Source organism: Acanthochromis polyacanthus, chromosome 18 (genome assembly GCF_021347895.1).
Source record: "Acanthochromis polyacanthus isolate Apoly-LR-REF ecotype Palm Island chromosome 18, KAUST_Apoly_ChrSc, whole genome shotgun sequence".
NCBI classification, from domain to species: Eukaryota; Metazoa; Chordata; class Actinopteri; family Pomacentridae; genus Acanthochromis; species Acanthochromis polyacanthus.
Window position 1 is genome coordinate 29199887 of NC_067130.1, and position 26656 is coordinate 29226542.

The 26656-nt window shown below is 38.0% G+C and overlaps 1 protein-coding gene across 10 annotated transcripts in view; it reads right to left on the reverse strand.

Annotated features, from left to right (window-relative positions):
• cacna1bb (calcium channel, voltage-dependent, N type, alpha 1B subunit, b) overlaps window positions 1-26656 on the reverse strand; it is a 292647-nt gene that overhangs the window by 174316 nt on the left and 91675 nt on the right. For all 10 annotated transcript variants that reach the window (XM_051938169.1, XM_051938175.1, XM_051938177.1 and 7 more), the window contains exons 4-5: window positions 9605-9696; window positions 9219-9371 (exon numbers count right to left, since the gene is read on the reverse strand). In XM_051938169.1, coding sequence (XP_051794129.1) covers window positions 9219-9371; window positions 9605-9696 — 245 coding nt within the window. The remainder of the gene's footprint in view (window positions 1-9218; window positions 9372-9604; window positions 9697-26656) is intronic.

Below are 26656 nucleotides of genomic sequence, written 5' to 3' on the forward strand. Positions count from 1 at the left end.
TAAATGAGCACCATTGACCTCTTAACATTGTAATGCAGATCCAGGCTGCAGCCTCATTCTGTCAGTCGTTACACAAAGCCAGAGACCACAGGTGAAGGTTGGTATGACGATCGACCGGCGGATGTCGAGTGGTTTGGCTCGGCTGAATGCAACAGAAGGCAGCTGGTGTCACAGGTGAAGCACATGAGCAGCAAATGTTACAGCTCCTCATCTACATACATACGACCTGAGCTCCACCAACATCTGGAGGGTTTTCATCAGATTCTCCTTTTAAATAACAGCAACATTATGATAGATCTGGACATTTTACCTGTTATGTCCAGCGTTTTCTGTGCACTCTGTGGAAACTTTGACTATTTATTGCATTGCCCAGCTGGTGATGAAATGAAAGTAAAGCTTCTGCCCACAATTAGCACTAATCTGCTGGTGGGTTATTTCATCACAAATCATCAGGTTTCTTCTGCTCGACCATCTCTGATTTGTTTGAAAGTTTTTGTCAAAAAATTGGGGATATTTAAATTGGTATCCGCTAAATTTTAATTTGAAATATCAAAAATTTTCAGACATAACAACAAAAAACAACTGTGTAAATACTGATTTTCAGCCTACATTTTCATACATTTAAATTTGACGTTATGTTTATATGACAATAACTTCAAGATTTGAGATCTTTATTGTCATATACACAGCAGAAACACAGTGAGTAAAGCAATTCTTATTTTTCCAGTTCCCTTCACACAACTGAAATAAATAAAATAAAATTAAAATAAAGTAAGATTTAAAAAAATAGTTCAAACATATATTCTATGAGCAAATGGTATCTCAAGAATTAAAGTCTGAGTCTTCCACTGTTGTTTAAAAACAGCGTAAAATTTAAAGGTGGCATTTAAAAACTAATTGATATATCAAACTAAAATTTAAAAAAAACATTTTGATAGATATCCATATTTTATGCTGCAAAAATGTGAAAAAGCTGACATTTGAAAATGAAAATAAAGGTGGCAAGTTTTACATCCAAGTTTAGCTTGTTGTTGTTGTTTTTTTTAAAAAAAATCTGAGCAGTGAATGTGCACATTTGGAAAAAGTGTTTTTCATCTGCATGATATGATGTTAATTTCACTAAATGAATGATTTGATGTTTTCTGCAATTAGGTACAAAAAGTATATAAATATTTTGGTGTCAGTTTTTAAGCAAAATGAGTTGGAAAGTATAAAATATTAGCAAAAATCTACACGTGTTCCTAAAGTCTGGACACATAGACTCTCACTAACTATAATTGTTTTTCCTCCACAGAATAAATATAATATTCATTGAAAGAAGAAAGAGTTGAACTGGTACTTCTCAGAGGACGTGAGGGATGGACATATCGAAAGATAGATGAATTTAATGCACGTCATCCAAGGAGGATTCCATTTGGCTTTTCCACAGTGGTGAAGGCAGGGGTGAACGTAAGCCGGAACGGTCCGGTACTGTGTACCGGCAAAAGATCTGGTGGCGGTACGCAGTACCGGGAAAAGATCCAGTGGTGGTACGCCGCTCTTCCACCAGTATGCCGCCCATCGACCGTTTACTCAGCAGTACGTGAGTGTGCATGCGTGTCTACTTTCCATAACACAGCGACTGCTATGGCCACTAGCAGCCAATAGCAAGTAGGTGTGCTTGATTTATTGCACTGGGACATTTCCCACAACTCGTCAAAAGACATCAACAAGGGCCACTTGCGCCGGGACGGGGGGAGCAGTAATATACACCTGAAATTCCACACGTTCTTGTGATTGGCTGAAAAACTTTCAACAGGATTTAAAGCAGTTATCATCGACAGATGCATATTTTAAATAAAAACGGAGAGAAGCACTACAAAACAGTCAAAAAAAATTTTGTCAAAGTAATAATGCAGAGGAAAATAACCTCTTTGATTAAAAGAAAAGACAGGGACACTGAAGAAGGATTACCACAGAAAATCAGAAACTAACTACTACTACTATAACTACTTTAGGCCTCTGTGGAAAATCTTTTAGGTGATGTATTTTGATGTTTAGTGCCATTCTGAGTGTTTGCTCGTGACCTCATCTCTGTTCTTAGAGCTTTGTATTCTGGAAGTTTATCAGTGTTTCAATTAAAGCAAAAAAGTTTACCGTATTTTCAAGTGTTATTAATTCCTACCTATTCCACTGGCCTACAGTAAAATATTAATATGCTTTTACTTGTGTTTTAACTTTGCTATTTTAAAATGCATGAAGTTAGAGTGAGACGAGGGTTTTGGTAATAGTACCAGCAAGAATTTAAAACTACTTTCACCCCTGGGTGAAGGTGATTAAAAAGTTTAAAGAAACGGGCAGTGTCATGGAAAAACTCAGTTCTGGATGACCAAATGTATCTGTCAACTGAAGAACTGGTCATGACTAAAATTCATGCTAGCACTAAAAATCACTTTCCTAACCCTACCTAACCTTAACCCAAACCCAAATCTTTGATGTCATTCTTCTTCTTTCAACAAAGTCATATTTAATCTATGGAGGTATAAAAATTGTAATTAATAAGGTTTCCTATGTGTCCAGACTTTAAGGACACCTTGTAATATCATACAACTGAAAACAAAGAGATTAAATGCACTTGAACTTGCTCTAAATTTGTATTTAGAGGGTTGGTTCCACAGTTTTGGTTACTAAAAGTCAGTTTCGGTGTTTTCCTACAAAGCAGTCGAGTGAACTTGTGGAAACTACCGGAGCAAATTTAGAGCTACAGCTGCACGAACAGCTGCCAGTACACTGTGGACCATCAGGGCTGAAAAGTCTGAGTCACGGCACGATTTCAGTGACGCTGGTCTTTACCTGAACAACTCACTGTGACAAATACAATCCTGATGACACACACAAACACACACACTTTATAGCCACCTGAGCACTTATTGTGTTTTTTGAATCAAGTGAATGAGTCGTGGTAACAATGAACAATTAATTTTCATCTATTTCTGCTGTGAAATTCTAAAAAATAAATCAGTTTCAGCTTAAGTCAGCTCAGCGTTTCAAGATGTTTCTTCCCACCTCTAAGTTTTCGGGGTTTAAGACGTGACAGAGGTGAGCGGAGGGCTGCAGAGAGTTTGTTTAAAACGACGGGCGAGCACACGTGTCAGCAGATGGGGATCGGAATAAAGAAGAAAAGCGCTGAGTGTAACAGATGCCTCGTGCGTCTCAGAGTTTCAGGAGGGATAGTGGCTCGATCACAAGCCGTGCCAAGTTTTAACGATGATATGCAGCGCCAGATTGCACAGCCAACATCCCTCTGGTGTCACTCCAGTAAAATATGTCCTTTCCTTCCCTCTGACAGGTGCTATGTCAGCTGGACTCAGCGTCCACAGACGATACGGGAACGTCACGGGACAATGTTTTCTTCAGCCGAGTCCACTTCCTTCATTAAAAGTAGAAAATAAAATAATGCATATGTTGGTATTTCGCAAAATAGTTGCATCGGGAGCTTATTTTATAGTGTCATGAGCTTGTCAGAGTCCCGGGATAAAAAGAAATCCCATGTGCCAGTTAACAAATTTATAGGAAATCTGATGGAAATGTGATTTAGTTTAGTTTGGAATGTCGGGATGTACGTTGGAAATTGCTGCCATGTAAATACCATTAAAGTGATTTTACAGAAGATATTAAAACATTTTAGACTGTGTTTACAATCTAATTAATGTCACAAGGGAAATTACCCACCGCAATCCATGTCTGAGTCTATTATTCCCTCCCAGTAATACATTTATTATTTATCTAAAGGCAGAGTTAAAGAGGAGAAGAAACTATTTAGTGTTATGCAATAGAAATAGAAGTCAAGGTCGTGCTCAAATGCAGGGACACTGATTAAATGCAAAACTAAAGAAATAAGACACAGGACGAGGCATTGCTGCTTCATCAGTCTAATAAAGTTTGAGCATTCTGTCATTCAAACATCGGTTTAATTTAGACCAACTACAGCGACAGAGAAAACCACATTACACATGAGGTAAATGTCAAATGTGAGATTACAAAGTACACCCACTGATGTATAATGCCGAACAAACAAAGACTAAATATCAACAAACAACAAGCCAATCAAACAGTCTAATGATGACGCTCAGCAGAGGAGGAAAGTCTCTTCCTTGTCATTAAAAGTTGGATCAGGTGGTTTAAAAATGCGATCAGATCTCTGCCTTTTTCCAACAAAGGTTACATGACTTCATGATTTCATTGCATACGTTTTGTCTGATCATCAACATTTTCCTCAGTGATGCTCACTTTGTGTTTAAGCGCCAATATTTGCTCATAAAGGGATGTCAGAAAACCATGAATATTGTTAAAATCAGCCTGCATGATCACATTGTGAGTCAAAGTGAGCTGTCACATCCACTTTGATCTACTGATCAGATCAGAGTAAATATGACAGCTCATGTTGACTCTAAAATGAAGCTGAATCCCACATGGTTTGTAGGGAAACATCAGCCTGATTCATTGTGAGAATTTCAACTGTTATTGTACGAGCTAAAAGTATTAATCAGTGGAGAAAAAGTCAAAGCAGGACAAACTTAAACACTCAGAATAAGACTTAAATGAGTCGATGAATCGGTTGTAAAAGTCCAGAGCTGGAAAAGCAAACTGAGACCTGCAGCAGTAACTCATGCTGTCATTTTGACTTGAAAACACGCATTTGCTGTATAAAGTATACAATCTAATACTTTACTAGATACAAATATTCCACCTGCTGTGATGGAGCTCAGGAATCAAAGTGAAAAATGATTAAACAGCAGCTAAAAAACTGAGCCTCTGTGACAAATGACACAGAAAAGCTTGAATTGTGACTTTCTGTTAGATCCTGACCAATCCTGTCTCCATGTCAGGGATCATTTATAATTATAGCTAATTAATGAAGTTATCCCTGTTGTTCCACATGTGTTAATGTGCTCAACTCTCACTTTGGAGACGCTCATATGGATCTTTCTGCTCTTGATGCTGCAGCTGTTTAATAAACTCAGAGGAAATAATCAGAAACAGAAGGAAGCAACAAACGAAACTGCAGCTCCTGTTCATGTTTTGTACCATCATAGATTTTTATATTCCTCATTGTTTTCCATTAAAACAACCTGTTGACTGAAGCAGCTGAACACCATCAGTTCATTTTATGCAGAGAACGAGACAAATGATCGTTAAGCGCTCCTGTTTGTGTGACGAGTTTGCGGCAGAAAGCCGATAACCACCTTCAGAACTCTGAGTGAGGTTTTAGTTTTGCTCGGGCTGACTCACACAAACAAAATCTGACTATGTCAAACTGCCTTCATAGTTCAGCCTCTGATCTGCGAAGCCAACGCAGTAATAAACACTAGAAAAGCTGAACCTCATTCAAACACAAACAGCAGCTCACATGTAGAAAGTTGTTATTGCTCAGCTTGATCCAAACCTGCTGCTGCTCTTTGACCAAAGTAACTCTTGTTCTACACATTAGCAGCGCGTCACCGCTGCTACAAACACACACTCTGGGTAAAAATTCACACACTTACACAGATTTTACAGCCGACCCCACCGACAACCCCAAAGTCGCGCCTTCACACTCGATCTGACACCGGCGGCGGGGAAATAAAGCCTTCTTTACATGATGGGTGATTTGAGCCAAGAACCCCGGACTGTTTTCCATAATTACTATAATGTTGTGGTGTAATAACAACCCACAACAGTCGCCAGGCTTTCGTTTATCAGAGAAGTATTTGGACGCTGTGCTAACTCACACACATGGGAGGAGACTTTTTGTTTTCTGGCTGCCATTCAGTTCCACACATTAAACGGAACACAGATTTCGGTGTCTCGTTACAGCGCCAATAACCATTTTATTTACCGTCTTTCAGATTTATTGGCACCACTTTTCTCCAGTACATTGTGCTTTATTCACCCCACAGTTTCAGCTGTTTTGCTTCAATCAGGGCGACGTGAAGGAAACAGAACTAACAGTGAAGAAGCTGCAAATTAAAAACGTGGAGTGTGGAAGAAGCAATGTTTATTTGCAGTTTAAGAAACTAGTTCCTTCCCATCTGCTTTTAAATGTATTCAAATCTATTAGCAGACTCATAAAACATTAAACCAAGTATTTGTGTATTTATGTGTATTTATTTGTGGAAAAAAATCTTTTAACCTATTATTTATTGTCACCAAGATAATAGTTTGACTACACTGTTCATGGTTTTCTCTTGAAAACTTTCTTTTAAAAAAAAGGATTTTTCATACAGGTATGATTTCGTTGGACATTAATTACGATTAAAATTGCCATATTTTCATATTATTCCAGCAGTATAACCGTTGCTTTCTTTAATATTTCTGCTTATAGAAGTACAAAGATCTGTCCAATAAAGATAAAATTTGTGCAAAATCAATAGTTTTATATGAGTATTTCTGATTATGGAAGAATCAGTGCAATATCATTGTTTTTTTAATATTCAAATATGTGCAATTTTGGTATTTTCTGCAACCAGATGTATCTGTACAACATCTGAATTAGCACATATGGAAGAATCTGGACAATAGCAACAGTATTTATGTAGATTTCTTTCTCTATTTGCAGTTTCTATTGACGTTTCCTTCATTTTTTTACACTATTCTCTCTGCGGTAGAGTTAATAAAGACTAATTTCATCTCATCTTCCTGCCTATAAACTATCTTTTAGCCAGTTCAACAGTCACGTTTTCATGCTGTATTTCTTCTCTTTAGTTTTAAATTGCATGCATACATATGTTTTAAAAACAAATTGGTAAATAAGGCTTCAGAACTACAGAAACTGTCAAAGTAGTTAATTTAGGTCAATTAGCTTGGATCCTAATGAACTGAAAAACTCACACAGCTCATTTAAACCCTCCATGGTATTGTTTGTTTGTTTGTTTTGTTGCCTTATCCAGATTTTTGCCTACTACATTTTTAATTGGAATTACACACGTGGACAAAATTGTTGGTACCCCTCAGTTAAAGAAGGAAAAACCCACAATTCTCACTGAAATCACTTGAAACTCACAAAAGTAACAATAAATAAAAATTTATTGAAAATTAAATAATCAAAATCAGCCATCACTTTTGAATTGTTGATTAACATAATTATTTAAAAAAACAAACTAATGAAATAGGGCTGGACAAAAATGATGGTACCCATAACTTAATATTTTGTTGCACAACCTTTTGAGGCAATCACTGCAATTAAACGATTTCTGTATTTGTCAATGAGCGTTCTGCAGCTGTCAACAGGTATTTTGGCCCACTCCTCATGAGCAAACAGCTCCAGTTGTCTCAGGTTTGATGGGTGTCTTCTCCAAATGGCATGTTTCAGCTCCTTCCACATATGTTCAATGGGATTCAGATCTGGGCTCATAGAAGGCCACTTTAGAATAGTCCAACGCTTTTCTCTCAGCCATTCTTGGGTGTTTTTGGCTGTGTGTTTTGGATGGTTGTCCTGTTGGAAGACCCATGACCTGCGACTGAGACCAAGCTTTCTGACACTAGGCAGCACATTTCTCTCCAGAATGCCTTGATAGTCTTCAGATTTCACCGTACCTTGCACACTTTCAAGACACCCTGTGCCAGATGCAGCAAAGCAGCCCCAAAACATTACTGAGCCTCCTCCATGTTTCACCGTAGGGACAGTGTTCTTTTCTTCGTATGCTTGGTTTTTGAGTCTATGAACATAGAGTTGATGTGCCTTACCAAAAAGCTCCAGTTTGGTCTCATCTGTCCAAAGGACATTCTCCCAGAAGCTTTGTGGCTTGTCAACATGCATTTTTGCAAATTCCAGTCTCGCTTTTTTATGAGTTTTTTTCAGCAGTGGTGTCCTCCTTGGTCGTCTCCCATGAAGTCCACTTTGGCTCAAACAACGACGAATGGTGCGATCTGACACTGATGTACCTTGGCCTTGGAGTTCACCTTTAATTTCTTTGGAGGTTGCTCTGGGCTCTTTGGATACAATTCCAACGATCCGTCTCTTCAATTTGTCATCAATTTTCCTCTTGCGGCCACGTCCAGGGAGGTTGGCTACTGTCCCGTGGGTCTTGAACTTCTGAATAATATGAGCCACTGTTGTCACAGGAACTTCAAGCTGTTTAGAGATGGTCTTATAGCCTTTACCTTTAAGATGTTTGTCTATCATTTTTTTTCGGATGTCCTGGGACAATTCTCTCCTTCGCTTTCTGTTGTCCATGTTCAGTGTGGTACACACCTTTTCACCAAACAGCAGGGTGACTACTTGTCTCCCTTTAAATAGGCAGACTGACTGATTATGAGTTTGGAAACACCTGTGATGTCAATTAAATGACACACCTGAGTTAATCATGTCACTCTGGTCAAATAGTTTTCAATCTTTTATAGAGGTACCATCATTTTTGTCCAGGCCTGTTTCATTAGTTTGTTTTTTTAAATAATTATGTTAATCAACAATTCAAAAGTAATGGCTGTTTTTGATTATTTAATTTTCAATAAATTTTTATTTATTGTTACTTTTGTGAGTTTCAAGTGATTTCAGTGAGAATTGTGGGTTTTTCCTTCTTTAACTGAGGGGTACCAACAATTTTGTCCACGTGTGTAAGTCAAAGAGAAGGAAATTTACATAATTTACTGTCCGATTAAATAGTAATGGACAAACATGGAAACTTCCAATGAAATTTCAGGACCTGTAACATGAAGTGTGTCCGAAATGTTGTTTTTTTGCAGATTTTCCAAATACATCTGCATTTTAACTGCACTCATAAGCAATTCAATAAAAGTGTGAGTTTTCATGGAAAGCATGAAATTGCCAGGATGACCCCAAACTTTTGAATGGCAGTGTATAAGGCAGACGCTATCCTCACGAGTTCACATTTCTGACGCATTAGAGAAATGAAACTAGTAAATTACAACCTCATTAACCTCAATCTGAGTTCGCATTCGATCGGGAGGCCGAGAACGAAAGCATCTCTATCGAGTTACAGCAGAAACCATCAATCAGGGCCCGAACGCAGAGAAACCTCCATTCATCAAAATCAACACGTGAAAAATGGCCGTCAGGAATTCTGCTTGTTCGCAGCTACGGGTTCGTATACATCTGTGAAACATTAATGCACGCCGACATAAATATGCAACGCTGTGTTATGTTCTCATGTGTGACAAATGCTGGAACACAGACGAGTGAAAAGGGGAGAAAAAATAAAAGCTTCTGATAATCCACAAAGCCGAGCGGCTGCTCTCACTGGTGTCGATCTTGAAGCAGGTCTTGTGGAACTTCCCCATGTAGAACTCCACGCCGATGATGGCGAACATGACGATGGCGAAGAAGAGCAGCAGGCCGATCTGCAGCAGAGGAACCATGGCCTTCATGATGGACTTCAACACCACCTGGAGACCTGAGATACAGAGGCAGATAGGAGAAATTACAGCATATTACTGCACATGAAGGACAGAGAAATGAAACGTTTTAAAGTGTATAATTCCATACAAATAATGGGGAAAATATATGCAGGAAGACTTCCCCTTTTTTCTCATTTTCACACCCCTAAAGTTATTAAAAGCCTCTTTGTCTGTAGTCCGATTTCTTCTTAAAATCCTAACATCGCCACATTTTGACTGATCTACTTACTGGGGATTCCTGACACCAGCTTTAGGGGTCTCAGCACTCGAACAGCTCGCAGCGTCCTCAGGTCAAAGTCAGAACCCACCGTGGCCAAGATCCTGCAACAAAGCACACGAATAAACATTAAAATAAGTTATCTACACTGTGGTAGGGTGTTTCTCTGTAAAAACAGAAACACAACAGAGGCCTGCATATCACGGTTATTTTTGTTGTAACATCATGAACAACCTGAAATTTCTTCAGAAAAATAAGTTAAATTTCAACAACAATATGCCTCAGTTTAACATTTACACATTACAACTTACAGATCACAGTTTATCTAGAAAGGTACAAAACATTTAGTCACAGGTATCTGGAAGTGAACGACATAGAAGTTTACTTTCAAAAAAAAAAAGACAAAAACGGCAAAAAGAAGACAAAATACTACAAAAAGGAGACACAAAAATGACAAAAGCAAGAAACAAAATGACAAAAAAATGAGACAAACGACACGAAACAAAATGAAAATGAGACAAAAAAGCTACAAAGTGACAAAAAAAATGGACAAACAAGACAAGAAAATGACAAAAGTATGAAATAATATGACCAAAATGATACACAAAATGAAAAAGCAAAACACAAAATGGCACAAAAACACAAGCGAGACAAAAAGGAAACACAAAATGATAAAAACGACAAACATGACAAAAACGTGAGACAAACAACAAAAGTCAGACAACAAAGGACAAAAAATAAGACAAGATATTACAAAAAGGAGACACAAAACGTGTGGGCCTGGGATCTTTCTGCATGGAGTTTGCATGTTCTCCCTGTGCATGCGTGGGTTTTCTCCGGGTACTCCAGCTTCCTCCTAGCCTAGCCGCGCTAGACCCATGCTCTGAAGATGCAAGGGTCTAGGCACGCTCGACAGGGAGGGAGGCGGGCTAAAAGCTTGTCTTTCAAATCACTCTGCAGCAATTGGGTAGGTATACAACCAATCAGCGCAACGAATAGGCTCCTAGAGCGCTGGAAATCAGAGGATGCGGTAGTTTGGTGAAGCCTTATTTATACAGTCAATGGGTGAAGCTCAAGTATATTACAGACATGTTAACAGAAAGATTATTCAGAGTCGGTGCTAATGGAGCTCAACAACTGTTGTCGTTTTTGTTGTCGACCCTGGCAGAGAATGAAATTTGTTGCCATGGGTTGTCTAGCGTGGCTAGGCTAGTTGTTTCCGGTTGTTTCTGTCAGAATCATCGCGCCTCTGTCGTCACTTAGTTACGCCCGCCTTCTGACTCTACACTTCATGGTGATTCGTCCGGCCAGTTTTAGGAGCATCCAACCTCGGGCCTTATGGAGGGTAACTAGACCCACCCTGGCAGAGAATTAAATTCGTTGCCGTAGGTTGTCTAGCGCGGCTAGGCTAGCTTCCTCCCACAGTCCAAAAACATGCTGAGGTTAATTGGCTACTCTAAATTGTCCGTAGGTGTGAATGTCTGTCTGTATATGTAGCCCTCTGACAGACTGGTGACCTGTCCAGGGTGTCCCCTGCCTGTCCCGAGTCAGCTGGGATAGGCTCCAGCACCCCTGCGACCCTAGTGAGGATAAAGCGGTGTATAGAGGATGGATGGATGGATGGACACAAAACGTCAAAAACAAGAAACAAAACAACAAAAAATGAGACAACACGAAACGAAACAAAAAGGAAAGAAAAAGACTAAAAAGTTACAAAGCGACAAAAAAAATGAAGAAATGACACAAAAAATGACAAAAGCGTGAAACAAAACAATCAAAACGATATACAAAACAATGAATAAAACAAAACAAAAAATGACAAAAATGAGACAAAAAACACAAACGAGACAAGGACACACAAGACGACAAAAAAGAGGAAGAAAATGACACAAATATGAGACAAATGATAAAAGTCAGACAAGAAAGATAAAAAAACAACAAAAACAAGACAAAATATTACAGAAACGAGACACAAATCGACAAAAGAACAATGAGCAATCTGGTATTTTACTTTATGATCGAAACAACTTGTCGTGGTCTGGGAATTACAGTTTCACAAATTTTCAATGAGCAGTTAATGTCTTCTCTGTGATTCTTACACTTTTTAAAGTCGTCACATGGGCCAGATTTGACCCTCTGAAGGGCCGGTTTTGGTCCACGAGCCGCATGTTTGACACCGCTGGTCTTAAACAATATTACATTAAATTAAAGTGACAGAGGAAAGTGTCTCAGCACCAGCAAAAATGATGGTTTCGCCTTCACCCACACAACACAACACAACACACAACACACAGGCCGGTCATGTGTGTGCCGTTACATCACATGCCGTTTATATCTGCTTTTACCTACAAGTGGAGAAGCGACATACTGTGGCAGGTCCTTGAGTGTTTGTGTATGTGTGTTTGTGTGCACGTGCATGTGTGTTTATGTGCACACGCCTGATGCTGAGCCACAGCTGGCAGCCCTCATTACAGGCTGAACACACAGGGGGAGACTTAAGTGCTGCGCTGAGACAGAAAAAAAACACCAGCTCGAGGCTACAGAGAGGAGCAGGAATATGAAAATAGGAATAACTGTGAGGAGACGGGGAGCTAGTGGACCTAAACGGGGAATTGTATTCATCTAATCTGGAATCTAATGTCTATTTCCTGCTTTTTTTTTTCCTCCACAGGTTTCAGATTCAACTTTCAAGGAAATCAAATGTTCCCTCCATCGTTTCGACACCATCTTGACACCGGGCTAAAAGTGATTTTTATTTCGTTTCACGCTAGACTTAATCCCACTGTCATTATGTCGGGCACGATCTGTGGAGTAAAGCCGCTACGCACAAACAAAGTCACTCAATATCACCTCCCTGGAACATCTTCTTCTACTGCATCGAGTAAACAAATCTGACCGGCGATGGAAACGATGGTTAGAGGGGAACTCGTGTGATAATCACAACAAATTTCCTTTCAGTTTCCTGTTTAATATTTAATCTGCTGGGGGAAAAATGTGAGCAGAAGTCTGGAAACAGAACTGTAGCCACCAGCAAGGAAGCTGAGGTCCTGTTGTTGGAGTTTTTAGGGACATGAAGAAGAGTTTATGCTCCACGGTTGCACATGTAACTGAACAGGTGCACAGATCTTGAAGAAAAATGGCACATTTTTGGAAATAATACATATTCATCATGAAAATGCAATTAGACTTTAATTTAAAGGACTTCTTTGCATTTAACTCAGTGATCAATCTGGCTGAAAATTGAATCCAATTCAGCCTGTTTGCAATGATCGCATCCATATTTTTTTTAATCTAAAGAGATTTCTGAAAAATAAATTCATTTTAAAATATTCAACTTTGGCTCTAAATCGGGCTGCACAGTGGAGTAGTGGTTAGCACATTCACCTTGCAGCAAGAAGATCCCTGGTTCGAGTCCTGGCCTGAGCCCGGGATCTTTCTGCATGGAGTTTGCATGTTCTCCCAGTGCATGCGTGGCACAGCGTCCTTGAATGAAGTAATGCATTTCAATTCATACACCATTTAAGAATTGTTGCTTTGTTTAAGGTTATTCAGGCAAGTATGTTCTGAAGTTTTTGTATAGTATACGCCTATATAGGGATATATTACCTGGCAGGTAAGAAAGTGTGTAAAACATTGTTATAATTATTAAGGTAGTTTAGGCATTAGCTGCTTAAGTATAATACCAATGCAAGCACCTTTGCAAAGAAAAGTATAAGGATAAGTAACAAACCGTTCTTGTTTGAGGCAAATGGGTTTATGGTGTGATAAGTAAATTTACTAGTATTTGAATTTGCCACAGATTTAGTTATCACAAATTTGCAATGGGGTCATCAACAATGACCATTTACTGATGTATCCTTTTTCAGTTTTGAAAGTACTATTTCACTTTTGGAAAGATATATGTGAAGTATTACCTGACTTTTTCTTAGAGAAATGTGATAAATCTGCAGTGTGATATACCAAAATCAAAAAATTCAATTTTTGCAACATTTTGCAAACCGATGATTTAGATCTTGGGCTCAAATTGAAGCCAAGAACATATACTAGAAGACTGTATTGACAGAATTTGTGGGCATTTTTTTTTTTAACCTTGGACTTCATTCAAGGACACTGTGGTGGGCTTCCTCCCACAGTCCAAAAATATGCTGAGGTTAATTGATTACTCTAAATTGTCCGTAGGTGTGAATGTGAGTGTGATTGTTTGTCTGTATATGTAGCCCTGTGACAGACTGGTGACCTGTCCAGGGTGTCTCCTGCCTTCCGCCAGCTGGGATAGGCTCCAGCACCCCCCGTGACCCTAGTGAGGATAAAGCAGTGTATAGAGGATGGATGGATGGAACTTTGGCTCTAAATTCTACTTGTCGTCACAAATCTGTGGTCTCGATCAATGTGCCATCCAAATAACCAATAAAAACTGAGATTTTAAAGGTCAAACAGGTGCTATTTGAACCAAACAAAGGTATTTCATTGTATTTTGTGTTGGAGTTTGTGTTATTCCAAGATTTTGACAGCAACATTTGAATTTTTCCTGCAAATACGACTCCAAAGACCTTCGATTACTAATAATTGGTATTGACCCTGAATAAATCATATCAGCCTTAGTAAGTCCTCTCTGTGTTAATTTTTGTATGTCTTTGTAGTCCTTTTTGTAGATTTTTTGTCAATTTGTGCCATTTTGTGATCATGAACCATTTTACATGCTCCAGCCTCCACTCTTGGTTTTCATACTTTTAGATGAAAACCAATAAAACTGCTCTATGTTTATCTGTAAAGCTCTGCTGGGAAAACTCCCAGAACACCTCAGCATCATTCTCACTTTCAGTTCTGGCAGTTACCATCTGTGCACCTCCAAGTGGGTCCTGTTGAAAGTTCTCCAGACTCTAACAGGCAAACAGGTAAAACAGCGTTCTCATATCATGCACTGTGGTCATGAAATAATCTTTAAAAATTCTTAAACTAGAAACATTCATGTCTATTAATAGGCTTAAGAATATCATAAAGAATACAGTGAAGGACTGTCAGTGTTTTTCTTGAGATGTCCTTAATAGCTGTCCATCTGTTTTATTGTTTTACTGCTGTTTATTCGTGTATCATGTTGACCAGGTTTCCCTTGTAAAAGAGATCTCTAATCTCAATGGGACTTCTTGGTTAAATAAAGGTAAATAAATAAATAAAAATAATAGATTACAGATCATTAAATTGGATTATTTAACCAGCAAATATAAATTTAAGTTAAAATATAATCAAAACATATACTATTTGTCAATCCATGACTCCATTTTGGTTAGTATATATTCTCACAGTTTTATATATTAGAATTAGATTATCAAAGCATTTTTGGTGGTTTGTCAAATATTCTTTGGGAATTTGTAGATATGAGCTCAGTATTTTTGCAGTTTGGGAAGAAGTCCTGCCTATTTTGACCAGATTCATTGGCTTTTGTCATCATTATTTCCTGTATTTTTGTGGGAAGGAGGAATTCTGAAAGAGCGCAAAAAGAAAAAGTTTGAAGGTAATGCAGCAAACTGTTGAATGCTAGTCAAACTTTACCAGCTTATTCTGCAGAACATAACTATTCTGCTTTGAAGGGGAAAAACACTCTGACTTGTGTGTGTATTTCTTGATCCAAATCCTTTGCAAAACTTTGTTTTTAAAAAAAAAAAACAAACAAACAAACACTGCGTTCATTGTCAAGAAATCAAGGTAAATAATCTGCTTTTTCTTAATTGCTAAATGTTCCGGTAGAAGAACAGCAGAACATGACAGTTTCTATCTTGATTTAAATTTGTCCTTGTACTTATAAATCCCATACAACACTCCATATAGAGAATACAATATTTTCTCTGTATTTTCCTGACACACTAGTTTGCAGTCTTTGTGACGTCTTAGAAAATATTTCATTTACTGAAGCACGTTGGTAAAAGGCGGATTTAGTTCATGAGTAACTAACAAAAAGGTGAAGAAGACTTAAATATTTGCATTTTAAAGGGCAGTAAACAGAACAAAAACCATTTCCATCTTGTGACAGTATGTGTTTGAGTGCAATGTCAATGTTATATCCTTTTCAGCATAAAATATGATTGTATATTCCCTCTAATTTGTGTGAATAACTTGTCTTAAAAGAGCCACACTTTTACCTAATTTATTTCTTTTTGTTTTGGAAGGTGTCCAAACAAAATGTCACATCGTCCTGTTTTTGCAGAGAATTTTCAATGTTTGCTGCTCGGAGGTTTCGTAGTTAGCGGACAAAGATAGCGGAAGAAAAAAACAAAGCTACCTGAAATAAGCAGCTAATGATAGATTAGTTCATGAAAAATAAATGATAATTATTTGTTTTGTTTGCATGTTTGAAGAAGTAACATGTATGAAGTTATCTGTAGCGTTAGAAAGTCACAGTCATCAAGTTTGGTGTCAATATAAATGCTGACATTGGATCCTAGTCATGTAATATTTTGCATGCTTTTGTTTTGAAATTTAAACAAACATGTACAGCAGACGTTATGACGTCCTCGACCTATGGCCTTTTGTTTTTACATCGCCATCTCCCATAGATTTATTAAGAAAGTCTTGTTCCATCATTTGGACGTACAGCAAATACGACATTAAAACAAATTTCCAAATTTCCTTCAGGCAGGAACGAGTTGGCGAGCAGAGAGGACGAACACGTCATCACGCGGCGCTAGATGAGGAAGACTGCTTTGTTTACATTTGCCAGTTGTACACCATATTGGATTGTGCTACACTGGCTTTCTTTTGTTTGTGTTGTTTTTTTGGAAACCTTTAGCCCTTCATTATGACTTCCAAGCATGAGTCAGACTCTTCTGATGGGAGTGCTTCGAAGAAAAGGAAAGCCAACTCTATGGAAGCAAAATTAAATCCAACGAGTGTGATTTTACCACTGTGTTGGCATAAGTGAGTGACATAGGTGCTTATGGACAGTGAGTGAGTTCAGACATATGGTGAAAATCGTGTTACGTCGCGCCATAGGAAAGGAATTCCGATGCAAGTCCAGAACCCCCTATATTTTCATAATTACACTGCTCAGTGAACACCTTTAACTGCATTCTACAGCAAATAAATCTACAGCGTGTGCAAAGTTAAGCACTTCCCACTGCATGTTTTTGGCGTCCCTACCGACATTGAACCCGACAACTTTGTATCGTGGTGCTTTTCTTTGTAACACATTCGAGTGTAAATGATATTATTTATAACATCCCAAATGAGCCTGTTGTTAAGCCTCTAACTTGAGTAGAGTCAGGAGAAGCAACGCAGCCAGAAAATCCTCAAAGGTGCGGTAGCTTTTATGTGGGAGGCAGAATCCACTCTGAAAGGAAATCTCCACACAAACACACACGGAAAGAAAAAAAAAGTAGAAAATAAGAAAGGCCGCTTATCGCTCCCTGGTTACCGGTTGGCATGGCAACCAATAAAGCACATCTGCGCTTTATGGCTGCATCATTATGGGAGAAATCAGTTGTGCTCGGATAAAAGTGCCCAATTGTGATATAAAACATATTGTTTTGTTTAATGCGTTTCACATGCTGGCTTCTCTCTGGCAGTGATTTATGTCAAATTGCTGCTTTTTATAATTGTCCCACGATTTTTTTAATGAAATTTCTGATCTATACTTATTGGAATTTTGCAGTTCTACGTTGGAAATATAAAAGAAAAACATGGTGACAAGGGGGGACCACGGAGTAAGAGATCAGAGCTGAGGGACGACTTGGAGTCGACACAATGATGAGGACTGTGAAGGAAAAGCCTCTTAGCAGCATACTACAGTAATACCCACCAACATCGGAAATGTATTTTCACTTAGAGGAACTTCTCTGTAAAGAATTAAATTAACATTCAGACTCTCTCTATTGTGCTGAAACATTCACACAGAGTGGATGAGTCTCAGTGCAGGACCGTCTGAAGGCATAAAAGACCCGTCAACCCGCTGCGAATCAAAGGTAGAGAAACGCAGCCTTCTTCTTTTAAACACATTTGGAGGTCACTACTGCTTTCTCACGTAGCATCCTACGATCCATAAAGTTTAAAATAACCTGCCGCAGGAATATTTCTTCCATGTTTGTGAGTGGAAATAGACAAAAAAAAGAGCACTGAGCAAAGCTTTCAAAGTCAGTAAAAACATCAAAGTGTAGTCGTGCTATTTCAAGTAGATGCAAAAAAAATCAATAATCAGAAAGTCATGAAAGCTATGTGTTAGCAATGGTTTGTGCTTTGGAAACCTAAAAACATGGAATGAAAAGGGTAAGTGAAAAAATATAAAGGATGGTCTCTAAAGTCTGGACACATAGGAAATCTAATTTACTATATATTTTTTGCCTACACAGATTAAATACGACTTTGTTGAAAGAAGAAAGAGTTGAACTGGTATTTCTCAGTGGACATGAAGGATGAACATAAGGAAAGATAGGCCGATTTGAGGATGTAACCCCCCACTCCGTTTGTCCACATTGCCTTTCCAGTGAGCCGACCGTCTGATCTGTGTGACATCAGGAAGCGGGCGTTACTTTGAAAATGTTTTCAGTATCTCGTGAATGGAAGGTTGTAAAGACTCGGGACAGAGATTGGTGCATTCAGTGTGTCTGAATTATGCCTGACAGATGAAACTTCCAAACCTCTAAGATGTTCAGTTCGGGAGATATTTGCAAAAATGTTCACCCACTGAGTTTCAATGGGGATACGCGGAAGTGAATTTTTTTTTTTTTTTTGAGACACTCAAAATTCATCCCAGAGAAAGTGGTTAGGAGGACATTTCAGACCATTCTCAGTCATTTGGGATAGGTTTCCGGTGACACTTTTTTTGGGTCCTATACCATTAAAATTTTCTTAAGTGTGAATTAGCGCGAGTGTTAGTGTTAATGCCAGGGTTGAGTTGGGTTAGGGTTAGTGGGGTTAGGGTTTGTGGGGTTAGGGTTTGGGAAGTGATTTTTTGGGGCTAGCATGAATTTCAGCCAAGACCAATTCTTTAGTTTTGGCTGATATATTTGGTTGTCCAGAATGGGGTTTATCCATGACACTGCCAGTTTCTTGAAACTTTTTAACCGCCTTCACCAACGTGGAAAAGGCAAGTGGAACTGTCCTTGGATGATGTGCATTAAATTCATCTGCTATCTTTCGATACGTCCATCCTTCACATCCACTGAGAAGTACCTTCTTTCAACAAAGACATATTTAATCTGTGGAGGCGAAAAAATTATAGCTTATGAGATTTCCTATGTGTCCAGAGTTTAGTGACACTCTTTACTCTGTGTTTGACTGAGATGACCATCCAAAAAATGGAAGTATAAACACTGGAGAGCATATTTGCCAAGTTTATACCAACTAAACCCACATACTACGAATAATACAATGTAATCCTAAATATGAAAAAAGCAATCTCTGCAGTGAACTCTAAGAAAACAGATTAGCTGTTTGACTTTACATGTGTAACAGCTGCAACAGTAAAGTATGTGTACACACTTTGTTGCCTGCTGCAGTATTAATTCGGCAAAAATCTACCTTTGAATTGCGTAATGTTACAGCAAGATTCACAATTTAACAGCTCTGTTTTGTTTGGATGCAATTTCTGTGTAAATTCTCCACTTTTGAAACCTTCACAGGAACCACATGTCAGTTTCCATCAACGCTAATGACTCCCACACGTCAAAGGAGACGCCCAGGTGGAGCTGTGATTCCTACTTAGAGGCATTTTCACTCTGACAAAACATAATTTAGATGAAGAAACAACACAGAAGAAGCTGATAAAACATCTAAGAGCTTCATTAAAACTTAAGCTACAAAATCATGAACTTCATTTTGCTGTGCTTTTTCATGAAACACTAAAACTTTTCTCTCCCTTTCTGCATAGTGAAGGACGCTCGGAGCCAGTTTCTGTAAGTGTTTTGAAAACATTATAGTTCAGTAGTTTTCATAGTTACAGCCACCTATGGTGCTATTACCATCCTGTGTGACCATTACTAATACAGAACACCTTTGCAGTACTCCCTCAGCAACACCCAGAACCAACTCATATATGTAAAACACACCCAAATACTGAGGAAGTATCTTGCAACAACCTAAAACTACACTCTAGCAAAGAGTGGAAACTACACCGATCAGCCACAACACTAAGGCCACCAGTCACTAGTGCTGGGATGCAGACATCTGAGGTTTAAACCTCAGAGAATCTGACTTGTTTCAGCTCGTCCTGCAAATGCTTGATTGGACTGGCATTTAAATAGCTTGCAGTATGGATTTGGGCTCTTGGTCGAGTTCCTCGAACCATTGCTGAGCAGGTTTTGCATTGTCATGGGATGTAGCAGGAAGGGTATTTGATCAGCAGTAATGTTTAGGTTGGTGAGAAGTGTCAAAGTAACATGTAAGAATAGATCGATTATCGTCCTGGCTGATTATTGGGGCAGATATTTGGCATTTGTATGATTAGCTGTATTTTTTATTTTTTTTAAATTAAAGGATTACCGACAAAGTAAATGTGATACTATGGGTCTGAAACAGCCGCTTTTCTTTTGATTGTAGTCATTCTGTGGTCTCAGAAATTTCTCGAGCAGAGACACAATCAAAACAAAATGAACAAAAAGCGCAGATGTTGGCACAAACAGGAAATTAGCTACCTCCACAGCTGCTAATTTAGTGCTAAGTTAGAAAGCAGCCACAGATTAACCCAAAACTTTGTTTGAAAAACAATAAATAATAATGCTTTAAGTTATGGGATTTTGCGAGTGAACTGCAGCAGACAAATTGATCAGTTGCAGTTGGTCAAGAATATTTTAGCATCCTGTGATGACTCCTGTTGCTGGCATATATATTTAGCTATAGCAATCTGTGTTAATGAAGCATCCTCGTTATGAATAAATCCCCTGCCAACCAATGCTGTTAAAATCTCATTTTTATTATGTATTGGTTCCTATTATTGGTCTTTCTTGATGACGAATAATTGGTATCAGCAGCCAGGACTTAAGATTTGCCAGCAGAACAATGTATTGTACCATAATTCGGTTCATCTCTAAGTGGTTTTATGGTGTCTGGTGGAGTATAGCTTTTATTGCTGCTTTGTATTAACAAAATCTTTCACAAATGATCACTGCACAGCTTAATGCATCTTAGTTCATCTGTTTTAATTTAAATTTGACGACATTCCTGCTACTCTGCTGCCTGGAAAAGAAAAAAAACTGCTCAGTATTACGTACTTCTATCTGGATTCTTGATGATTTGTGGTTGAAATTTCAGACTCAGAGCTTCACACTTTGCCAAATCAGATATTAAAAAATGCTCACGTGACCCAAGCAGGAGCAGTTTATTCAGAACGAACCACTGCGGCTGCAAGAACAGAATGAACAGAGCACATGAAAACATGAATCACCCTCCGTGCTGCTTTTATCACAATCAATAACTCACTTTGTTGTGTTAAGTACATGTGTTTGTGTTTGTGTGTTTGCATGTTTGTCCATGAAGGGAAGATCTGACGAGTGTGTAGACAGAAGTCAGGTAGAAGAAGCTACGGGTTTTAATATCCCTTTATCGTCGCCGCAATATTTCCACGAGGGTGCCAGACGTCGGCACAGGAAATATAAAAGGTGATGCTATCGACTCACACACGGAGACAAATGTCACTTTTCTTTGTATTGTTTGCTACAACCAGCAAAGTATGTTCCAGTAGGTTCACTAAACCACAGCAAAACGTTAAAAACAACACAGATAATCATGCAAAAGACGTGCGATTTCCACACAGGTGTACAAAATCACACGCAAAAGGTCCATGTTCTGTGTATTTCATCAAGCATAAATCCAGATCCTGTGATTCAGCCTTTATCACTGGGATAAAAATAGAGCCTGAACTGCTTTAACATCGCAGAAACAATGGCAGAACCAGATGGAGAGATAAGTGTGAGTCATGCTGCCCATCAAAAATCTGGAGGACGAAACTTCAGTTCATCTTGTTGCCTATTATTTGTGCTCTGTATGCAGAAAAAAAAAAGGCGAAAAATGTCAAATACTTAGATGCAAAACAAATTCTGGCAGAAAATGTGACTCAGTGCCTGATAATCACGTTCCCCTCCTGGTAAACTGACATGCTTTCAGAAGTGAATTACTCTACACAGGAGGATGGATGAGATTTAATAAGCATGAATGTAAATGTGAAACGGCTGCAGAAAATGGATGTTTTTAACAGGAAAAAGGGGAGAAACTGAGCACTGAATGTAAAATACAACATTTTACAGTCAGAAATGTAGTATTTTTATGAGACCGATGTATCAAACAGATACATGTGATGTGTACACATAGAATTACCTTTCACATCTGCAGCTCTGTGGAGCTTTTTAGCCTATTTTGTACCCATTTCATTGCTTATTTCTTTTATGCAATTTCATTTCCAGCAGCAGATGACTGTTTTCTGCACACAACAATTAAAAAAACTCAATATACTGTCTGTGCATCACAAAACATGGCATTAGTTTTTTGCTATTAAATGAATGGAGAACCATTTTGAGAGTCAGTTTAAGTCTTTCTTAATAAATTAAAAGTAAAAATCCCACCTTTTATCAGTTTCTTTGTTCTTGTATGGTGGTAAACTGAGTGTCTTATGGTTATGAAAGATCCACGATATTTGAGAAAGCCCACTTGTGAAACACTGATATCCACTTTTTTTTTTTACGAATTTCTTAAACTTAAAATGAAGAAAATTATTGACAGATTAAGCAACAAGAGAATCCAATATCTGACATTTTATTGACCAAAAACTTCAGCATTAAATCGGCACAATATGTGACAGATTAATCAACAAGGGAAATAGTTGCTAATTGCAACCTTAGTGAACAAAGTGGGATATTTAACATCTTTTGCTGAGGATGTGGTGGATACCAAAACAGAGCAAAAAGGACAGTGAATTTTGGAATTTCAAGAAACTTTAAAGCTTCAGAATAACTTTTTAAGGGGTCTGACACCAACCAACAGCAAATTGAATATCTTTGGGTTGAGGACAAAACAATATAATTGAAGCTGTCATCTTGGGCTTTGGGAAACACCGATTGATATTTTTATCAAATATTTGAGATTTTATAGACCAAAAGTTGATCAATAAAGGGACACAGTAAGTGACAAATTAATCAAGAAAGGAAAGAGTTATTAGTTGTAGCCATGGTAAACAAAGTAGGATATTTAGCATCGTGTGGACGAGGCAAAGACCAAAATTGTGCTAAAAAGACAGTAAATATTGAAATTTCAAGAAACTCAAAAGCTTCAGAAGAACATTTTGAAAGGCTTTGACATCAGTAAACCGGCAGTTCACTAATTTTTTTTTCTTAACAAGATATTTGAGAATGTCATCTTGGGCTTTGGGAAACACCAATTGACATTTTTCATCAATTTCTGACATTTTAAAGACCAAAAAATGAACCAGTTCTGAGCAATATTTGCTCAGAATGTGGTGGAGACCAAAATAGACCTAAGAGAAAAGTGAATACTGGAATTTCACAAAACCTTAAAGCTTGAGAAGAACATTTTGAAGAGTCTGATAGCAATTTCATGTCCAAATGTTAGAGGTAAGGCAGTGTGTGACTCATCAGATTTTGACTGTGTAAAAACCTGCTATTAGTCGATAATTTTCAGCAGTATTTTTTTTTACTCCCTTTCTGCTATCTGAAAGTTCCCCTTTTCAGAATCTACTTCACTCCAAGGGAAAACAACAAAAACCTCCAACATACCACATTGAAAACTTCAACTTTTGCAGAGGCTGTGGATCATTCAGTAAGACATCCATGTAAATCTTTTATGGTAAATTAGTCATTTTAATCACTGTGTGCAAATGTTCCACCAAAACAACTCTCTCATCACTATTTTAAAGGAATACTGACGCTACATCCGTTGTTTAGCTCCTCCCAGTCATTTCTATTGGTTTAGGATATTTTTATCTTTTAACTATAGCAGAATAATAATGAGATGCTGCCAGACCATTCTTTAATTCAGAATGCTACGGGAGATCCACCTGCCAGCGCATCTAAAGTTCACTTATTAATACATTTTATGGCACCTGTTTAATTCATGCAAGAAAAACTGAAGTGTAAAACAACACATTAAGGTTTTATGCTGAAAGGCCCTTTTCTTAAAATAAAATGCTAATTTATGTCCCACAAGGTTTAATTATTCATTTAAAGACGAGCGAGATGAGGACAAAATAAAAGAAATAAAATGAAAAACACAGATGTGGAGTCAGGCAGAAGGACGTAGCCGAGAAAAAGCGAGTAAAACCCAGAAACAGAGTTTTGTGTTGAGTGATGTAGTTTAATTACTGCGACCTGCCCAGCTGGGGGCCGGCGGCTGTGATTGAGTTTTTCACACTTTCTGGTAAGACGAGACGGAGGCTCTCAGAGGACAGACCAGAGAACATGGTGCTGACAACCCGACTGTATATCTGCTGTCTGTCTGCCTGAACATCACCAGCTGGTGTCAGAGCGCCCGTCTCACTGCCTGTCTGTCTGCATTACAACACAACTAAAACCTGCCTGTCAGTCTGTAGCTGTCGTACTGTTGTGGCAGAACTCAATCATCTTTTCCTCGCTAATACTACTACTAGTGCAGGCTTTTTGAAGCTGAGATTGCTTAGCATTCTCCTGCAAAACACAGTCCAGAACCTCATCTTTCCTCAGCATTGTGGAAAACCTGGACTGATAAGGCCGTTGTCTGTATAAGCAGACATCACTGACAGTAAGAAGCAATTTTACCACTGAGGAAAATAACAAGATAACAACAAATGTGAAATGTGCAAGTAGGAATGTCATGTAAAGAACTTCTTACAAACTCGGTACAATAAAAACACGTGTAAGCAGGCTACTTTTACTCTGTCGTTTGCTGTTCAGGTCTGAAAATGTTGTCAGTTTTTGTTGTTCTTATGTAAATGCACACCATCTATCGGACTATGATTACAACAGAGTTAAATGCTGTCAATTTAGAAAGATTTATTTTTTCAGTTGTTTATTTATTTTTTGATACAGCTACACAATATATTGTTTCAGCATTGTTGTACAATAGCCACACTGCAGGAAGTGCAACTAAAGTACAGCAAACTACCTCAAACACATTCATGCTCAAACTATTTTGCTGTTTAATACAGAAACAAAGATCGCATGGTTCTCAATTTTCATGACTAAACTACAAGTGAAGCCTGCTTAATAGAACAGAATTTACTGCAATTTGAGGAAGTGGATACTTCGTATCCTTGGTTCGTGAATACTTGAATTATTTGTGGATATTTCAAGGATTCCTGAATATTTTAAGGGTTCTTGGATACTTTAATGGTTTGTGGATACTTTAAGGGTTCATGGATACTTAAATGGTTCTTGGATACTATAATGGTTCTTGAATACTTCCGTGGATACTTTAAGGGTTCTTGGATACTTTAAGGGTTTGTAGCTATTTTAAGGGTTTGTAGCTACTTCAATCTTTCTTGGATACTTTAATCGTTCTTGAATACACTAATGGTTCTAAAATACTTTAAGGATTCTTGGATACTTCAAGGTTTCTTGGATATTTTAAGTGTTCTTGGATATTTTAAGAGTTTGTACATACTTTAATGGTTCTTGGCTATTTTAAGGATTCTTGGATACTTTAATGAATCTTGGATCATTTAAGTTTTCTTGGATACCCAAAGGGTTCTTGCATACTTTAAGGGTTCTGGGATACATGTATTATTTATCGTATTTATAGCATTTCTTTTAAATTTCATTTACAAGACATGTAGTCATCCAAAAGGATGATGTTGACCAAAAACATACTCTGTTGGCAGTGTTTTGCAACCAGATCAACCAGATGAGGCAACATGACTAATTTGTATTTAATCAGCTCCGTGTGCTGATTATTAAGCCAGAACTGAATGCTATCCAAAGCAAAATAACATTTGCACAAAAAAAACATTGCACCTCCTGACACACATGATACCAATTAACACAGTTACCCAAAGAGGGTTTTTAAAACATAAAAACTGACTTGTCTCCCAAAGCTGTATAAAAAATAGAAGACAGAAGCTAAAACAGAGTCCCACAAGTGGAATATTATGCAACAACAGACTTATAGTCCAGCCAGACAATGGAGCTCTACAGAAATCCGACCGTCCACTTTATTAACGAGGACAAACAACTGAACCGTTTGCAAATTGCATTTCTTCCTAGATGATCATGTAAGTAGGAACATTGCAGCTGGGATTAAACAAATAATGGCTGCTTGGAGCCTCGATGACAAGTCTGTATACCAACAGACAAGGTGCTGAATAAGTGGACCAGGCTGTAGAGCTTTAAACACAGACAGGAAGTTATACTGCTGCTATATTCACTAAGCTGCTTTTTCTTTTCATTTTACAGTGTATATGTCCAGAACAGTCAGTTCCTTAGTTCAAAAAGCTTTTGAAAACCCACAGGCAAGCATTTGAATAAAATTGTATTCTTTTCCTCATGATCTGTTCCTCCAGTTTTTAAGATTGCACCATTTTTACGAGTGTCTCATTGTAACACTTTATGCATGCTAATGCTTTGGAAAGCACCTCATAGTAGCAGATTCAACAGGGGGCTGTAGAAATAAAGTTTAAGACATCAAGACCTGCATGTTAATCATCATAATTCCTCATGGTTTTACAAAAAGTTGAGTAAACCACCACCAACAACAACGACACAAATTTTCATTTTAGCTTTTATGGCAATATGAAATTAAAGAAATGCACATTCATTTTAGATCATTTTGTGGAGTGGGATGAGTTTTAGGCATTAAAATCATTGGTTCTGCCAAAAACAGACATTCAAAAGTGTAAATTATGGCTCAAACTATTTCCAGTAAAAGCTATATATCACAATACAGAAAGATATGGTAAAAAAATGACCAAGAAATCGAGTCGAGTCAATGCTTATTATTGCTGTGTCTCTGTCTAGACTGCCTGAGCTAAAGGTGGACAAAGCAAGTCAAAGGTTATCTCTGTGATCTCTGGTCTATTTCATTACAACAGGACATGGATGTGGAGACAAATACAACACAACACAAGATGCAGAAAATCAACTTCATCATTAGACACAC